At 42.8% G+C, this 15,766-nt stretch overlaps 2 protein-coding genes across 2 annotated transcripts; one reads left to right on the top strand and one right to left on the bottom strand.

Annotated features, from left to right (window-relative positions):
* Positions 1 to 804: 804 nt before the first annotated feature.
* LOC116256236 (pectate lyase-like) lies at positions 805 to 3,744 on the bottom strand. Its single transcript, XM_031632534.2, has 5 exons — positions 3,258 to 3,744; positions 2,373 to 3,024; positions 1,983 to 2,086; positions 1,616 to 1,754; positions 805 to 1,471 (listed from the first exon to the last, which is right to left on the bottom strand). The coding sequence occupies exons 1-5, from the start codon at positions 3,452 to 3,454 to the stop codon at positions 1,250 to 1,252; spliced, it is 1,314 nt and encodes a 437-aa protein (XP_031488394.1). The 5' UTR covers positions 3,455 to 3,744; the 3' UTR covers positions 805 to 1,249.
* Positions 3,745 to 10,185: 6,441 nt separating this feature from the next.
* LOC116256368 (protein QUIRKY) lies at positions 10,186 to 13,966 on the top strand. Its single transcript, XM_031632721.2, has one exon. The coding sequence runs from the start codon at positions 10,365 to 10,367 to the stop codon at positions 13,323 to 13,325; it is 2,961 nt and encodes a 986-aa protein (XP_031488581.1). The 5' UTR covers positions 10,186 to 10,364; the 3' UTR covers positions 13,326 to 13,966.
* The last annotated feature ends 1,800 nt before the right edge of the window (positions 13,967 to 15,766 follow it).

Below are 15,766 nucleotides of genomic sequence, written 5' to 3'. Positions count from 1 at the left end.
GTCTGCTCTGCTCTCTAGTAGGAAGAGCGTAGAAAGGTCAAGGTGGTTTGGAAGAAAATCTTCCAAAGGTCGATCAAAGTGCTGCTGGAGAAACCAACTAGAAGAAACCAAATGAGAGGGTGGGCATTCTGCTCATTTATAAGGATAGACCATGTCCATATGTATAACAACAACGGGCGAAGTGAATATGCCAGTTCTTAGCGAAAGTATGCAATTTCTTGTGACCCAGAAAGAGCTTGCTGGGAATTAGGAATTTCAATTATTAGATTGAGGTCAGATTCCCAAACATGGGAATTTCAACATCTGGCACTTTTAGTTACACGTTCGCTGTATATAATTTCTCACTCAAATCGCACGAGCGCATCTATTTACAGGTACCTTCTTGTATAAATCAAGCCATATGGATAGAGTTTTATGTGATCAAAAGCATAGACGTATATGTAGTCCATATTTTATGAGTCAAAAAATTGGTGACTATTGAGTCTTGAACTCTTACGAGGTTTAATTTTCTCATTAGACATGTTTTTTCCCCTCAATTTCTACATTCGTACAACGTGGGTTCCTCCCGGTTAGATTTTCAGGAAAAGAAAGAAATGCATATGTAATGTTGGACATCTGTTGAAATATTATATTTATGGACAATATAATACACAAGGTACAATCTATGAGAAGAATTGTCCTTTGCGTTTTTCATGCATGCTATGCTTACTTTTAAATGTGTACGGGGTTCACAACTTTGTTCTCTGTATGGGGTTCACAACTTTGTTCTTTTTAATCGACAAATAAACATGATAACCACAAAAGTGAAAATGGAATTCTTTTTCATATAAATAATGCAATAACAACCGAAGTGTTTTCATGTCTACTTTTTTGGACACATACAAGACTCACAAGTAGCTTTTCATAAACATGAAAAGCATGACACCATTCACTACATCATACGTGGTACTGCGACTTGCTACAAGGAGAAAGAGAGAAACATTGATGCCACATATAACGACTTGTCTATGGCGAATGAGAGGAAAAGAAGGAACAAGAAATGGAAAAAAGGTAGAAGGATGGGGCAAGTATTAAATATTGTCATTTTCTTAAGATAACCATACACCACCACCGACCAACCAACCAATGAAAGAACTGAACTCTAGAAATCAGCCTCTTCTCTGCTTCTCTCTATCCCTCTCTCTCAGCTTGCTGTCTCTCTTTCTCACTCACTCACTCTCTCCCCTCCGGATCGAGGGGGTTTTGGTGATCAACATTTCACCATAGGTTTGCAGTTGAGTGCGCCGGCGAAGCGTGTGAGCCTGCCGACAAATGTGCCGTTCTTGGCCGTGATCTTTTGAGCCTTGGAGTAACGGTTCTTGAACGTCGGCCCTGAAGCCCTAAAGAACGCTCCGTTCAAAAAGTAGTCCTGCTGCGAGCTCCATATCCACTTGCTCCAAACGTTCTCTGGAGCATAGTCCCTCTTCGTCACCTATACATACCCGCCACATTCAAACCAAACAGATTTTAAACCCTCAGTTCTTTTCCTCCATTTCAAAACCAAAGACAGCAACTAGAAGATGGCCATTACACAAGAGATTCATTGATATGAAGATGGCCATGAAAGGATTTTTACCTCCTTGGCATAATCAAGCTCTGGGGCAATGTAGCGATTGCCTTCACTTATGATTGTTGGGTGCTGGCTTCCACCAACTGCATACATCTGCCAGTGGGTGTAGTCATTGTTCACCACATGAAAGAATCCCCACCGGCACCTGTCATCCAACAAAATTTAGGTATATTAGATCCGAGCTTAAGCTCGACTTTATCAGATCTGAATCTTATTCAGACATGAAATTAATTGATCCAATTCAAAATATAGTCCTGAATCTGCTCTGGTTTGAAAGTATCCTTTTAGAAAAAAAAAAGAAACGCAAATCTGGATCCAACCCGGATGAGGTTTTGGATCTTAGTTATGGTAGAGATGGCACTGGTTGGCTCACCTGGGCATGCGCTGCACAAGGCCTCTTCCGAAGTGGTTGAATGCAAAGGTTACTTGCATGATGGAATCTGGTGAGTAGCTGTCACTTGCACCCATGAGACTCACCTGCACCATCATCATCATCATTCATATGTTATGATGTATCACACCCTATATCATAACTCTTACAAAGTTACATCTTCAGCCTTCATGACGACCATTCTTCTCATGATGATTCCAATGCAACGATGGGCATCATTAATATCAAAGCCATCATCATCAAAATCATCATGAGACAGCACTTTGCATATTCACAAGCACCAATATGCGAGTTGTCTACATGATTGGTCCTAATATTTTCGATGCATGCATGGAGCATGATGATATCACGAGGGAGATGGTAATTCATTACCTCATTATGGTTGGTGAAGTGATTGTTGGAGATGGTGATGCCCGTGGACCCTTCAACGGCGTCAACAAGGCCATCCATGCAGTTGGACATGGAGTTATGGTCGATCCAAACGTTGCTAGCTCCAAAGATGGAGATGCCATCGCCGTCGCTCCTCGTCCTCAGCCCGAAATGGGTCTCGGAGTCCCTGATCATCCCGCCATTTCCGGCCTTGATGTCATGGATGTGGAGGCCATGGATGATGACATGCTTGACGAACTGGATGGTGAGGCCGGCGCCGTACGCGATGTGCACGTTGGCGCCCCTGCCGTCGATGGTCTTGTTGCTGTTGATGAGGAGTTCTTCGCTGAGACGGATGATCATGTCGCGGGCAAAAATGATCCACAGCGGCCGGTCTTGGATCGCGGCGTACCGGAGCGTGCCGGGCTTGGGGTTCACCAGGTCGTCGTCGGACGGGTCGGTGACGACGTAGATCTTTCCGCGCTTCCCGCCGAACGCCTTCCGGCCGAACCCTAGGGCGCAGTTGGCGAGCTTCTTCCGGTTCAGGTGCCAGAACTTGTCGCACCTCCAGCACCGGTCGATCGGGTTCGTGGCCACGCACTCACCCGTGTACTTTGCCAGGTGCCGCCTCGTGCTATTCTCAGCTTCCTCATGCCTGTTCGCAAACGCGCGATCCCCATGATCGCAAACACGAGAAAAAATATCGTTGCTTCATGCATTCCAAACAAACACGCCTAATGTGTATACAATTTTAAAACAAGAAAAAAATTGAATATATAATGTTGTAAGATCAATCCAAAGAGTATTTCATCCTACCAATCTAAGCTCTTACCCAAGTTTAAAGCTTGTTTTTGCATGTATAGAAAGAGAGAGAGAGAGAGAAAGTACTCGTGGACGGCCGCGTTGAACTGATCGGTGATGTTAAAGGGCTCAGCGTGGTAGGTGTCAAGCGCGGCTTGCCGGGCCTCCTCGGCTCGCTGGGTCCAGTAGTCGTCATGGTGAGCGATGTGGGCATCGGCTGTTGATATCGCGATGACTGCGACCAAGATCAGTGGTAGGGCGATCTGGCGGACCAAACCTTCCATAGTGCTCTAAATTTTACAAAAGAGAGAAAAAATAATCTGGAAAAAAAAACACCCTCTTTGTTTTGTTTTTTTTTGGGTTTTCCTCCAAAAGCTTACAATTTTTTTGGGGAATTTTTTAAAACAAGTAATGGTGGTACAGTGAAGGGCTGGCAAGGTCTGGCTGGAGAGAAGATAAAGGAGCAGGCCGGCTCAAGACCAGATCCAGACCGAACCGAATGGAAGAAATTAGAGGACTTTACAAAGAGGCCATCCTAGCACCTTCGCTTGCTCTGGTACGGAGGGAAGGTTGCAGTGGAAGGGTGAGGTTTTATAGTTGAGTTGGTGTTTAAGAAATAGAGAGAGAGAGGACCAAGTCTCTCTCTCTCTCTTGCAACACTCACCTCAAAAAGAGCCAACTACGAGGAGAAAGGCTAACCATTCAATTTGTTTCATATTTAGCTCGTTCTATAGTTACCACAACACTTACTATTGTTTAGAGAGAGAGAAGAGAGATATCCAGGGAGAGATCTAATTTTATAAATGGAGCTCACTTTTCTGAATTTGTTGACACATACTGTAATTTTGTTAAGAGCTACCAAAGTGGGTTGCCATTATCTTTTGATTCTGCTGTATCAAGGGAGCAGACGGAAAAATTTTAAGAAGGCTCATGCATGCTTAGCGGTTACTTGAAAATATATGGTTGGTCTCAGACATTTCAGAAAAGTGAGACCTGTTTGAAGAATTAGGGAACAGAAATTGGACTTCAAATGAAATTCTCACGTATTTTCCATTTTTAGCTAATTGTAGAAAAAAGATTTTTTTTTTTTGGCGTAGGTGGTGGGATTCAAATGGCAAAAGTGGGACAGCCATGAGTTGGTATTTCAATTTTCTTCATTGATGATTGGGAGCAAGTGTAGAGCAAAACGGAAGGGCAGTTGAGAGGCTGCAGCCACAATTACAAATCTCTTTCTCTCTCTCTCTCTCTCTCTCTCTCTCATATTTGAGCAGTAGAATTGAAAATGAGAATGGATGGTTTTAGGAAAAGTTAATGCTATAACCATCAAGTTTGCACTCAGTTTCAATTAAAATCCAATTCTATTTGAATCTGTCATGGTGATGGGCCATTTCTGATAGTATTTGCACATAGAGGGTGTTCGGTAACAGGAATGTTGCATTTTTTTTTTGGGCAAACTGTTAATATTGTCAAATGTTGTCTGACTCGCTCTTACATTGGGCTTGGTTTCCAGTCTACTGGATCTTAATCTGCTCTTTAGCAGCTTTTGTTTTAGCCAAAAAAGATTGAGAAGTAGACAACAATCATTCAATAGCGTCATTTATATAAGCCTTCTAAATTTTTTCACAACCTTAGATACACCATTAAACTTTTCAAAGTGAGGCATTACAATCCACCCTTCTCAAGGCACATGCGTTCATGCATGTGGAACCTCAAGTCTGAGGGTTAAACGACTTTGATAACACAGTAACAACCTAAACTACTCTTACATCGGGGGCTCGGACCCTTGGTTTAGCAAATCTAAACCCACCACTTAACAACTTTATTATATGTCTCATAAGATTCTTTATAATCTTAAATATGAGACTAAACTTTCAACATGAAGCTTTACAAATACTCTCAAATGTGTCTAAGAGAAATTGACTATATTAATGAAACTGAAAAAACTTTGAGGGACTTGTCATAGCTGCTATTTATGCCGTCATATTTCTACTTCTGGTTCGTAGCTTCTTTGGGATATGAATTGAAGGTAGCCATGGAATGGATTGAGACTTATAAGCTCAAATACTTGGGTTGACGACAGAATTCAAAGTTAGCAGTTAGACCCGACGTCCAACAAGGAAGACTACATGTTCATTAAGGAGGGTGCTTTGTGGTCGTTCCATGCTAGAGAACTTATAGTTGGTCTTCTCAAAGAGTTTATATATACCAGTGTGCTATGTACTTACATTATCAGTACTAATCCTGGTGTATAGAAATTTTAAATGTAAAACGAAGCTGTCAATAGAATGGGTTGGGATCGACCAAAACAGCAAACACTTTCATGTCAATATAACCGAGTTGTTACCTTGATTTAGACCCATTGTTTAACACATTCACATCTTTGCTAGGTTACAGTAGCCCACATTTTATGTAACAAGGTAGGATTTCAAGTTCAAATTGAAACCTAGACTATAGAGAAAGACCGTTTCTAAAGCTTATTTTGTGCTTGAAAGTGGAAAGTCTTCTTTTCAAGAAAGAAACCCTCATCTAATATAAGAAAAAAATCATTTGGTGAGAAATATGTATTAAGTTAGCAATTTTTTTTATATTAATAGTGTCTTTTTAGCAAGCAAAATAGCTCTTATAACATCAAATTTTGATTGTAAAAAGACCAATTTTTAGAATAACATGAACTAAAACATGATTGACATTAAATTACTGTTTCTAAATAGGTTAGGAGGTTCACATTTGTTTAAAATATTTTTAGCTCAAAATTAAGAGGTCTGGTTTTTGTAATCTGATTTTTAGCTATATATATATATATATAAAGATGTATTTTTTACGCCTGACTGTACCCAACTTATCCTTAGTGGGCCGGAAAAAGCAAAAGGGTTCTGCTCGGGCCGAGCCGTGACGTATGTGACCATAGGACATTACGCAACAAAGCAGCGCTAGATGCCGAATCGTACATGGATCACGCTTTATGTTTCGGGACGGCCACCCGATCCATAAGCATTGAGTTTGGATATCATGAGCCAATTCTAGGTCCTCCCCGGATCCGCGCCTCATGGAGAGAGCAAAGCCACTACAAACTGTTAATTAACTTGGCGTGGATCCATACCAGCTGCTGATCAATGTAGTAAGCGGGTCTGGGTAGGGAAGATCCAGTAGTGTAGCCACATATAGGCTGGCGTGGGCAGTTGCCCACGCCACGCCAGCAACAATTTTTTTATTTATTTTTACATATATTCCTTACAATTATTTATTTATTTATATATGTTGTGTCCATTCAAAAAATAAGAATTTCTATAACAATGCTTCATAGCAAAAAATTTCTAACTCCGCCACTGAGAATATTTAGATAAAGACCGAATACCGGGTTCCTTTATTCTTTTCCTCTGCACCCGGAGTCTACGGGTGCCTAGCGAGGAGCAGATACTCATTAATTCGAGTGTCGTGCTTCTACTATTTGCATATTAGAAGAGTAATGCCCATGAAAATGAAACTCATGATCAGATTTTTACTGGCTCACTAGTTCAACCAAGTACACTACTCTCTCAGAACATAAGGAATGAAGAACTAAAGAAGGAAGAAGAATTCAAGAGCATAACGAATGAAGAACTCAAGAAGAAGAATTCAAGTAGGTAGGTAAATAGCTTTTATGAAAAGCTGGCTATATGAAGAGCGGTTGCTTTAGAAAAGGAGGTGGAGAATAATGTGCCTTGGGGTCGGCATCACTTGCTTTTGATACAGTCACCTCCCATTTGCAAAAAACCAGATCCACACTTAGTTGTATAGTTTTATTCCAAGTTGGTAGAGTAAGAGTGGTGGTATAAATGCTTTATTCCATTGGTGGTGGGAAGGGAATTAAAAGGGAAGAAACTTGGGGCAACCCCTTTTGACCTTTCCTTTCAAAATGCCTTCTGTTTTGTGAAGGTAACTGATGGAGATGCACCATCTCAAAGGTGATCCAACCATCTCACCAATTTTTGGTCGTCTTTGGCTAATTTAAATACGCTGATAAATGGAAAATGTTCAGATTTATATATATTCAAGAGAATAAAATTTTGCTGCATTATTTAGATCTTATAATAGTGTTGGAACTAACAAGCTCAACTTCGTCGACTGGTAAAATTCTATTTGGGCGTTGAATTTTGATGTTTTTTTTTTAATTTTCAGTTACATTTTACAACCATCTTGGCATTTAGATTTTGGTGGATAAAGTAAAAAAGCCACAACAACGTCCATTTCAAAGTTATGTACAAGTTGTGTGTGTGAGTGTGCGCGCGCGTGTGAGAGAGAGAGAGAGGAAGGAGGTTAGGGGATGGTTTGGGGTGAAGAAACCTCCCTCCACCATCTGAATGCCACAGGAAGGCATTTGACATTAGCGACGTTATGTAAAGGTTTCGTAAGTTGGGCAGATACATGAAACACTCACATAATAAAGTGACAATCTCAAAAGATCTCAATTCGTATGAATTGAACAAGAGACATTACTCTTCTCATAACCCTGTCTGATCAGCTATATTATGCCTCTTAAAGGAGAGAGATCTTGTGAGAAAGATAGATGTACAGAGAGATAGAGGGAGAGACCGAAAAACATTTTGTGGCATAAATACTAAAATTGGTTTGAGGCAACACTACTGTTTTGTTTTTGTTTTTGTTTTTCCTCTCTTTTCAAATAGGAAGATTCCGCAGCCATTGTAGACATAGGCTTTAGATATGTTGGACAATCGGTTGCATGCAGTTGTGTTCAAGAATATAAGCTTTTGTATTTGAGTAGTTGACAACCTTCTAATCCATTATTTGAGATCTTTCTGCCAATTCTGAACTGAACAGGGGAGACGCACTGTCGACTGAAGGCTAAAGTTTTCATCCAACCCTTTCGCTTCCTATAATGTAGGGTGTGAGTTTCAGTGCATCGACCCCTACCATACTTTAACTTACATGTTGATGACCGTTTTTTAAAATTTGAAATGGATATTGGTGGTCTACAAACTCTACTACATTTAGGGCAAAACCAAGGGGAGTCCGCATGGGCCCTGACCCCATCTCATTTAAAAAAAAAAATTACTTGTTTTACATAAAAGTTTTGAAAAATGGTATTTCGACCAGCGTCAAAATTTAGAAACTTTAATTCAATCTGCCTCATGAAAAATTTCTAGCTCCACTCCTAACTACGTCCACTATGTCAACCCCTCGAGCATGATGTTTCTACCAATAAAAAAACAACCGACTTAGATTTGCCCTTCAATCAACATTTTTCCTCATACTTTTTATCCCTTTCAACCCTATAAGGTGCTTTCGTGTCCTTTTTTGTGCACCACCATCATATGCCGACGATTTATGAACATTCAAAGTCTAAATAAACATACCCATAACAAATTATGTCTACTATTTTACATGTTAAATTAACTTGGATAAGATTTTTTTGCTATTTTTTGAAGGGCCTTTATACTCTTGAACCTCTTATCAATTTTTAAATAACAACTAAAATATTTATTTGAATTCCAAATAAACACTTTTAAGTGGACAAAGAATAAAGCTCCCACTCAAACCTCTCATCCCCTACAGTATAGGACCTACTTTTGGTGTCGCTCTCAACATGCTTCAACTTACTCGTCATTGACGCATTGGAAATTCAAAACTAAAACTAAATGCCTACCAACTCCTACCCTTTGGGTAGAACCAACACCATTGAGGATGTTTAAAAAGACATCTAGATTATCAAAATCTAGATATGAAAAACACATGGATCACCATGAACATCACTTCCATGCAATCAATTACTATATATGCACTTAAACTGTTTCCTTATGAACAAAATTTCATTGCATGCATGTATGCATGATGTCGACTTCCACGAATCAACGTTGGACACGTGTATGATGCTCGCACATCTGGATCCATGCATGGGCTTGCGTAGGATGCACGCATGGAATCTTACAGCAGGGAAGAAAGAGCAAAAGTTTTCTTGAAACCCAAATTTAAGCTCGAATTAGTTCGAAAAGTAAATTTGCAATCTCTCCGCTCTCTTCTTCAAAGTGGAAGTGGAATAGTTGGTGACTTTGTCGGTGCGAAAACCAAAGGCAGGTTGGGTTTTCTTCGTTTTTTTCCAAAAAAGCGGTCAGCTACGCATTTCTGAGGTCATCTGAAAAGTGAACTCCTGGATAACGAACAGGACCGATTGTCAAGGAGAATAACAATGCCGCCATGGACTTCACAAATGGGGGACAACATAGTCACCACAGAAGTGAAGGCAGACACAGATTTTCCATTTGGATATGAAAACACTGTTAAAGTATATGAATATTTGCTTCATCTCGACGTCGATCAGGTTCTTAAATGGGCTTTAGATATGTCTACAAGATTCAGCTACCAAAGGCCTGAACTGAACTCGAATCTGAATTTCATGGCTATGTTTCTCTTTGTCAAATTCAAGAAGGTAGCTGAGTTGGATCCAGGGTCAGCATTAGGCAAGTCCAATCTGTTGTCCAACAATTATTTAGGGTGTGTATATATATAGCGAGTGAATGATGATTTTATCTATCCATAGTCAGTGTTTATTTGAAGCAGATAAATAGATGGTTGTGAGAAAACACAAGAAGAAAAAGACATTGACTAAGACTAAATGAAGAAAATGACTGTCACTTTTTTTTTCTTATTTTTCTTTCAACTATCTATATAATGAATCAGACGGTCTTGGTTAGATTACTATATTAAATTACTGTATGAAAAGCTACAGTCATTATTTAATTATAGAGAAACTCATAAAACACAATCTTCATCAAAGACATGGCACCTGGGAGATACATAACAATAATAAGATGCCTGGAACTATTTATGCACCTGGAGGGCAAATTCCTCTATGCAAAGTAGTAGAAACAGGTGCACCCACAAACCATGGACAGGTTGACAAGTTGGTATTCAATTGAACTGATAGTTTCTCTTGGTATGAAATCGAATTATGAAGAGTTTGGTTAGCGTTTTTGTAAATTCCGCATTTCAAAAAGTAGCCGTGGGGTAGAGGAATAAGTAGAGAGTGAGGGACGCTTTTTTCCCTCCCGATTCTTCTTCGTAATCTCGTCACTTCCCACTTGAGAAAAGGCTTTGATCCTTTCTCCTCTCCTGCACTTTCCCTTCCATCATCTGCATCGTCACCTTCCTCTGCGCCTTCTCTCTCTCAATCTCAATCTCCATGAAAACGTCAAGAATATGACAACCAGGAAGCTGATCGTGGACGTGGTCGGCGCCTACGATCTGCTGCCGAAGGATGGCGTCGGCACCTCCAGCCCCTACGTCGTCGCCGACTTCGACGGCCAGAGGAGGCGCACACAGACCAAGTTCCGCGACCTCAATCCCACATGGGATGAGACCCTCGAGTTCATCGTCACTGATCCGGCCTCCATGGCCGCCGAGGACCTCGAGGTCGAGGTTTACAATGACAAGAAGACAGGCAATGGGCGGAAAAATCACTTCCTCGGACGTGTCCGGATCCCCGGCAGCCAGTTCGTTGAGAAGGGGAAGGAGGCGTTGGTCTACTTTCCGCTAGAGAGGAAGAGTTTATTCAGCTCCATCAAGGGGGAGCTGGGCTTGAGGATTTACTATGTGGACGAGCCCAATCCGGAGCCGGCACCTCCTGACAACCCACCACCACCACCGGCGGATACGGAGAAGCAAGATCCGCCGCCACCACCAGCGGAACCGGATGTGGTGCCGAGTGCGAACGCGGTACCCGAGGAGGCACCGCCGCCGCCGAATCCAGTTCCAGTTGATCAGACAACTCCTGGGGAGGTAAGTCCCCCTGGACCCCCTCCCCAGCAACCCCCGCCGGCACCAGAAGCCCCACAACCGGTTCCAACAACGGTACATATGCGGGCGGCGAGGGCGCCAATGGCGATGAACGGTGAATTCGCGCCAAAGGTGCTACGAAAATCCTCCGCTTTCCCGCCCGAAAAGGAGCTTATGCCGGCGTACGACCTCGTGGAGCCGATGCTGTATCTCTTCGTAAGAATCGTGAAAGCTCGTGGGATCGCCGGCGGCTCCGCTGATGCCCACGTAAAGATCAGGGCTGGCGGGCACTGCGAGCGGATCGGACGGGCATTGCCAAACAAAGCAGGGGATGTCTCCTGCCAGCCCGAATGGCACCAGGTGTTCGCCTTCGACCGCGACCGGCTCGATCTCTCCGGTAGCGCGGCGGCGACGCTGGAGATCTCCATATGGAGCTCGGCTGGCGTCTTCCTTGGCGGCGTCTGTTTCGACTTATCCGAAGTTCCCTTGCGCATTCCGCCTGATAGTCCATTGGCGCCGCAGTGGTACCGCCTAGATGGGAACGAAACGGTCTCCGGCGACCTCATGCTCGCCGTGTGGATCGGAACGCAGGCCGACGACGCCTTTCCGGAAGCCTGGCAATCTGACGCTCCATTTGTTCACCATAGTCGATCAAAGGTGTACCACTCTCCCAAACTCTGGTACCTCAGAGTCGCCATCATTGAAGCTCATGATTTGAATCTTTCTTCTTCACCACCACCAAAAGAAATTCGGGTGAAAATCCAATTGGGCTTTCAGTCAGTGAGAAGCAGACCGGGAAGGATCACCCATAGCTCGATTTTGTGGAGAGAAGATCTCATGCTGGTCGCAGGAGAGCCGCTGGAAGATTCGATAATCCTTCTTGTAGAAGATCGCTCCTCCAAAGAAGCTTCTCTTCTTGGCCATATTAGTATTCCGTTGACAACCATTGAGCAAAGGATCGATGAATCTCGGATTGTTCCATCAAAATGGTTCAACCTCGAAAGCAACGGCGGCAGCGACGGTGCTGGTGGCCGAATTCATCTCCGCCTGTGCCTCGAAGGAGGATACCACGTGCTCGACGAGGCCGCTCACCTCTGCAGTGACTTCCGGCCGACTGCCAAGCAGCTATGGAAGCCACCCATCGGCACGCTAGAACTTGGGATCCTTGGCGCACGAGCTCTGCTGCCCATGAAGACGAAGGGCGGACGCAAAGGATCGACAGATGCTTACTGCGTGGCCAAGTATGGGAGAAAATGGGTTCGGACTAGGACGATTACTGACAGCTTCGAGCCGAGATGGAACGAACAATACACATGGGAAGTCTACGATCCTAGCACGGTGCTGACTCTCGGCGTATTCGATAACTGGCGCATGTTCGGCGACTCGGTGGCCGAAGGGAAGCCAGATTACCGCATGGGCAAGGTCCGAATTCGCCTGTCCATGCTGGAGAGCAACAGAGTGTACACCAATTCGTATCCTCTGTTGGTCCTCCTGAGGTCTGGAGTGAAGAAGATGGGGGAGATAGAGTTGGCAGTGAGGTTTTGCTGCCCATCTCTGATAGATATGTGCTCTGTTTATGGCCAACCCCTGCTTCCCCGCATGCACTATCTCTACCCCATTGGCGTGGCGCAGCAGGATCAGCTCAGAGGAGCAGCAATGAAGATGGTGGCGGCGTGGTTTGGGAGGTCAGAGCCACCACTGGGGCCAGAGGTGGTTCAGTACATGCTTGATACTGATTCACATGTTTGGAGTATTAGAAGAAGCAAGGCAAACTGGTTTAGGATCATGAATGTGCTTACCTGGGTCGTTGGATTGGCGAGGTGGGTGGAGGATATCTGCCGGTGGAGGAACCGGGTGACCACCATTCTGGTGCATGTTTTGTTCCTGGTGTTGGTTTGGTATCCGGAGCTGTTGATACCGACATTGCTGTTCTATGTTTTCCTAATGGGGGCATGGTACTACAGATTTAGGCCAAAAATTCCGGCCGGTATGGATATCCGGCTATCCCAGGCAGAAGCCGTCGACCCTGATGAGCTCGATGAAGAGTTTGATGGAGTTCCTACGTCAAAGCCACCGGAGATTGTGAGAATCCGGTATGATAGACTCAGGACATTGGCAGCAAGGATACAGACTGTATTAGGGGATTTTGCTACGCAAGGGGAGAGGTTCCAGGCATTATTGAGTTGGAGAGATCCAAGAGCAACTAGACTCTGCATTTGGATATGCCTGCTGGTGGCAATTGTGCTTTACGTAGTCCCTGCAAAGATGGTGGCTGTAGCTGGAGGGTTCTACTTGTTGAGACACCCAATGTTCAGGGATCCCATGCCGCCAGCCTTCCTGAACTTCTTCCGGCGGTTGCCAAGCTTGTCAGAGCGCTTGATGTAAGAAGGTGGCATGGGAATGGTTCACAAAGAAGATCGTCATGACAGAATTTATCGTTTAAATTCCGTATTAGCTTAAAGTGGTGTAATTGGGAAGGTGGATGGAAGTAGCAGTATCAATCTTAAGTAGTGCCTTGAGAATTGAATGCAGAACGAAGTCCAATATGAGGATTATGTATACAAGTAGAGCATACGAGGCATGAGGAAAGGGAAGCAGCAAGCCATTGATGTTCGTGTGAAGACCAGGCTGCCGAGTGCAACGTTTGGTAAGAATAAGCTGGAGAGAGAGAGAGAGAGAGAGAGAGAGAGTCGGCCTTCTGTTTTTTCAGATTAGTGCATATACTTGTTCTGTTGAGAGAAATACGGAGGGATATTTCTGAAATTTTGTAATAATCAAAGAAGGATGAGTGAACGAATAATCAGAAGAGCTGGTTTACAAAATCTCTTCAAATTGTTTTAGTGGCTGCTCTAAGTTTGCTAATGCATTTACCTTGTCAACATAGAAGTTGCATGTTTATTACGCCTTGATTTGAGACTACACCTTGATGTAGAAACTTCTTTTCCTCTGTTTTAGTTCGACGATTAGAATCAATTCGAGAATCTGGAATCTTGCTTTGCTTGCAGCAGCACAAGGAGCACCCTGCATAAGATGAGAGTAGAGTTCAGGTCCTTGTAATAAGTCGCCTCCCTTTCACCTGGTTGTGTTCTTTTAGTAGTACACAGAATTTTAACACAATCAACTTCTGTGGTACAAGTTGTTAGATCAAACATGTGGGATCTTGATTTCAATTGCTAAAATATGGCCACCTCTATCAAAATCCAATAGTTGTTTTACTTCAAACGAGTGGCTTTAGTTTTTAATTTCGACCAACTTTAATTTTGGCTACGGTTCTCCATAATTATTTATAGTTAACCAGTCCATGCCTCTTACCCTTCACAGTAGAGAACCTATTTGGTGGATAGATTATTCTGTAAAAATATTAATTTTAAGCAGCAATCCTCTGGCTATCCAACCATCTGGATCTCTCACACAGCAGCATGATGCACAGATGGACAGATGGCCAGAGGAATCCTATATTATACACACACACACACACACATGTATAATATCTAGTTTGTATTAACTCTTTAATAGTGTTGACTGTGTCCACTCTAAGGGTTACTTGAAAGACTTGTGGTGGAGATCTGCTCAAACAGTTTCGTTATTTTCAAGGTGCTTCTTTTATTTCACAAAAGTACTACCCTTTTTTTTAGAAGCATCTTAACAAACATTTCTTTTCATTAATCAGGGATCATTCATTTCGTCTCACTAAACACCACTTTGCAAGCCCCAATATGAAACAACCAATCAAGCTATCAGATTACATAATCAGCCCACATAATGCTTATATTTTTTAATTCACAAATTTCATGACACACACATACACAGACACACATATTCTTGGAAGTTGAAGTGCCATACCTTTCACAGATCATTCTCGTTTTGCATTTACCTGCCCTTCATGCCCATGTAACATGGGAAAATAGTGACGGCAAGAAGGCAGATGGCCTGGTCTAAGGCTAGGTATAAGCATTATTAAGTCTGGCTTAATAGGACATGACCCATGATTTTAGTTTAGAACGAATCAGCAGTGGATCCATTTCTGCATGCAATGAGATTATTAGATCTGACATAGAGTTGCCAATCAATACCTGCACCATTTTAATCATATCTCCCAAGTAAAGGGGTCACCTTCAGGTCCATAATCAGAGGAAACGTGAAGACATCCCTGGGAGAGCAAAATGTGTCGCAGATCTGTTCTCCATTTTCCTTTCTCGTTAGCCAGTTACAACAGCTCCGTCCCCACTCCAGGTTGAGGGGCCAGCTTAATATCTTTAAGTTTGAAGAACCTCAAAAGATCAACATCGGAGGTACTCCTCTTAGCAGATCCCTGCTGTCCGTTAGATGTTTCGTGATTATACAAGCAATGGACATGGTATAGCTAGTAGAAAGTTCTCCAAAAGAATCCTCATTAGCTCCACAAGTCTAATATCATAGTAGTACAGCTTTTACAATATGTTGCCAAAGGAAACAATGTACACTTAATTCATCACAAATTCATGGAAAGCAAAGTAGCGGCTGAGAAGTAACATTGTAGGTTTTGACACACTTGCAGTTGAGGAACTTCACAAACCGTGGTGCAAATTAGTGTTTACTGATTGAGAAATCAATAATGTGAGCAAACAGTATACACATTTGATCACCTTTCTGTATAAACAACAGACATGATATCATAAACCATATATATTACAGTCATTCACCAGTCAACTTGCTGACGCCCAACAAACGTGTAAATGGTATTGTAATTTCAACCTGAACATGGCAGCATCAAAAATCAGAAGCACCAGCTGTGCAATCCCTTGATGGAACATGATGCTGATGGTGGATGAGTCTCCCTTTTGATG

This window comes from Nymphaea colorata, chromosome 6 (assembly GCF_008831285.2).
Source record: "Nymphaea colorata isolate Beijing-Zhang1983 chromosome 6, ASM883128v2, whole genome shotgun sequence".
NCBI lineage: Eukaryota > Viridiplantae > Streptophyta > Magnoliopsida > Nymphaeales > Nymphaeaceae > Nymphaea > Nymphaea colorata.
The sequence above is the reverse complement of the archived record's forward strand: the minus strand, read 5'-3'. Positions and strand labels throughout refer to the sequence as shown.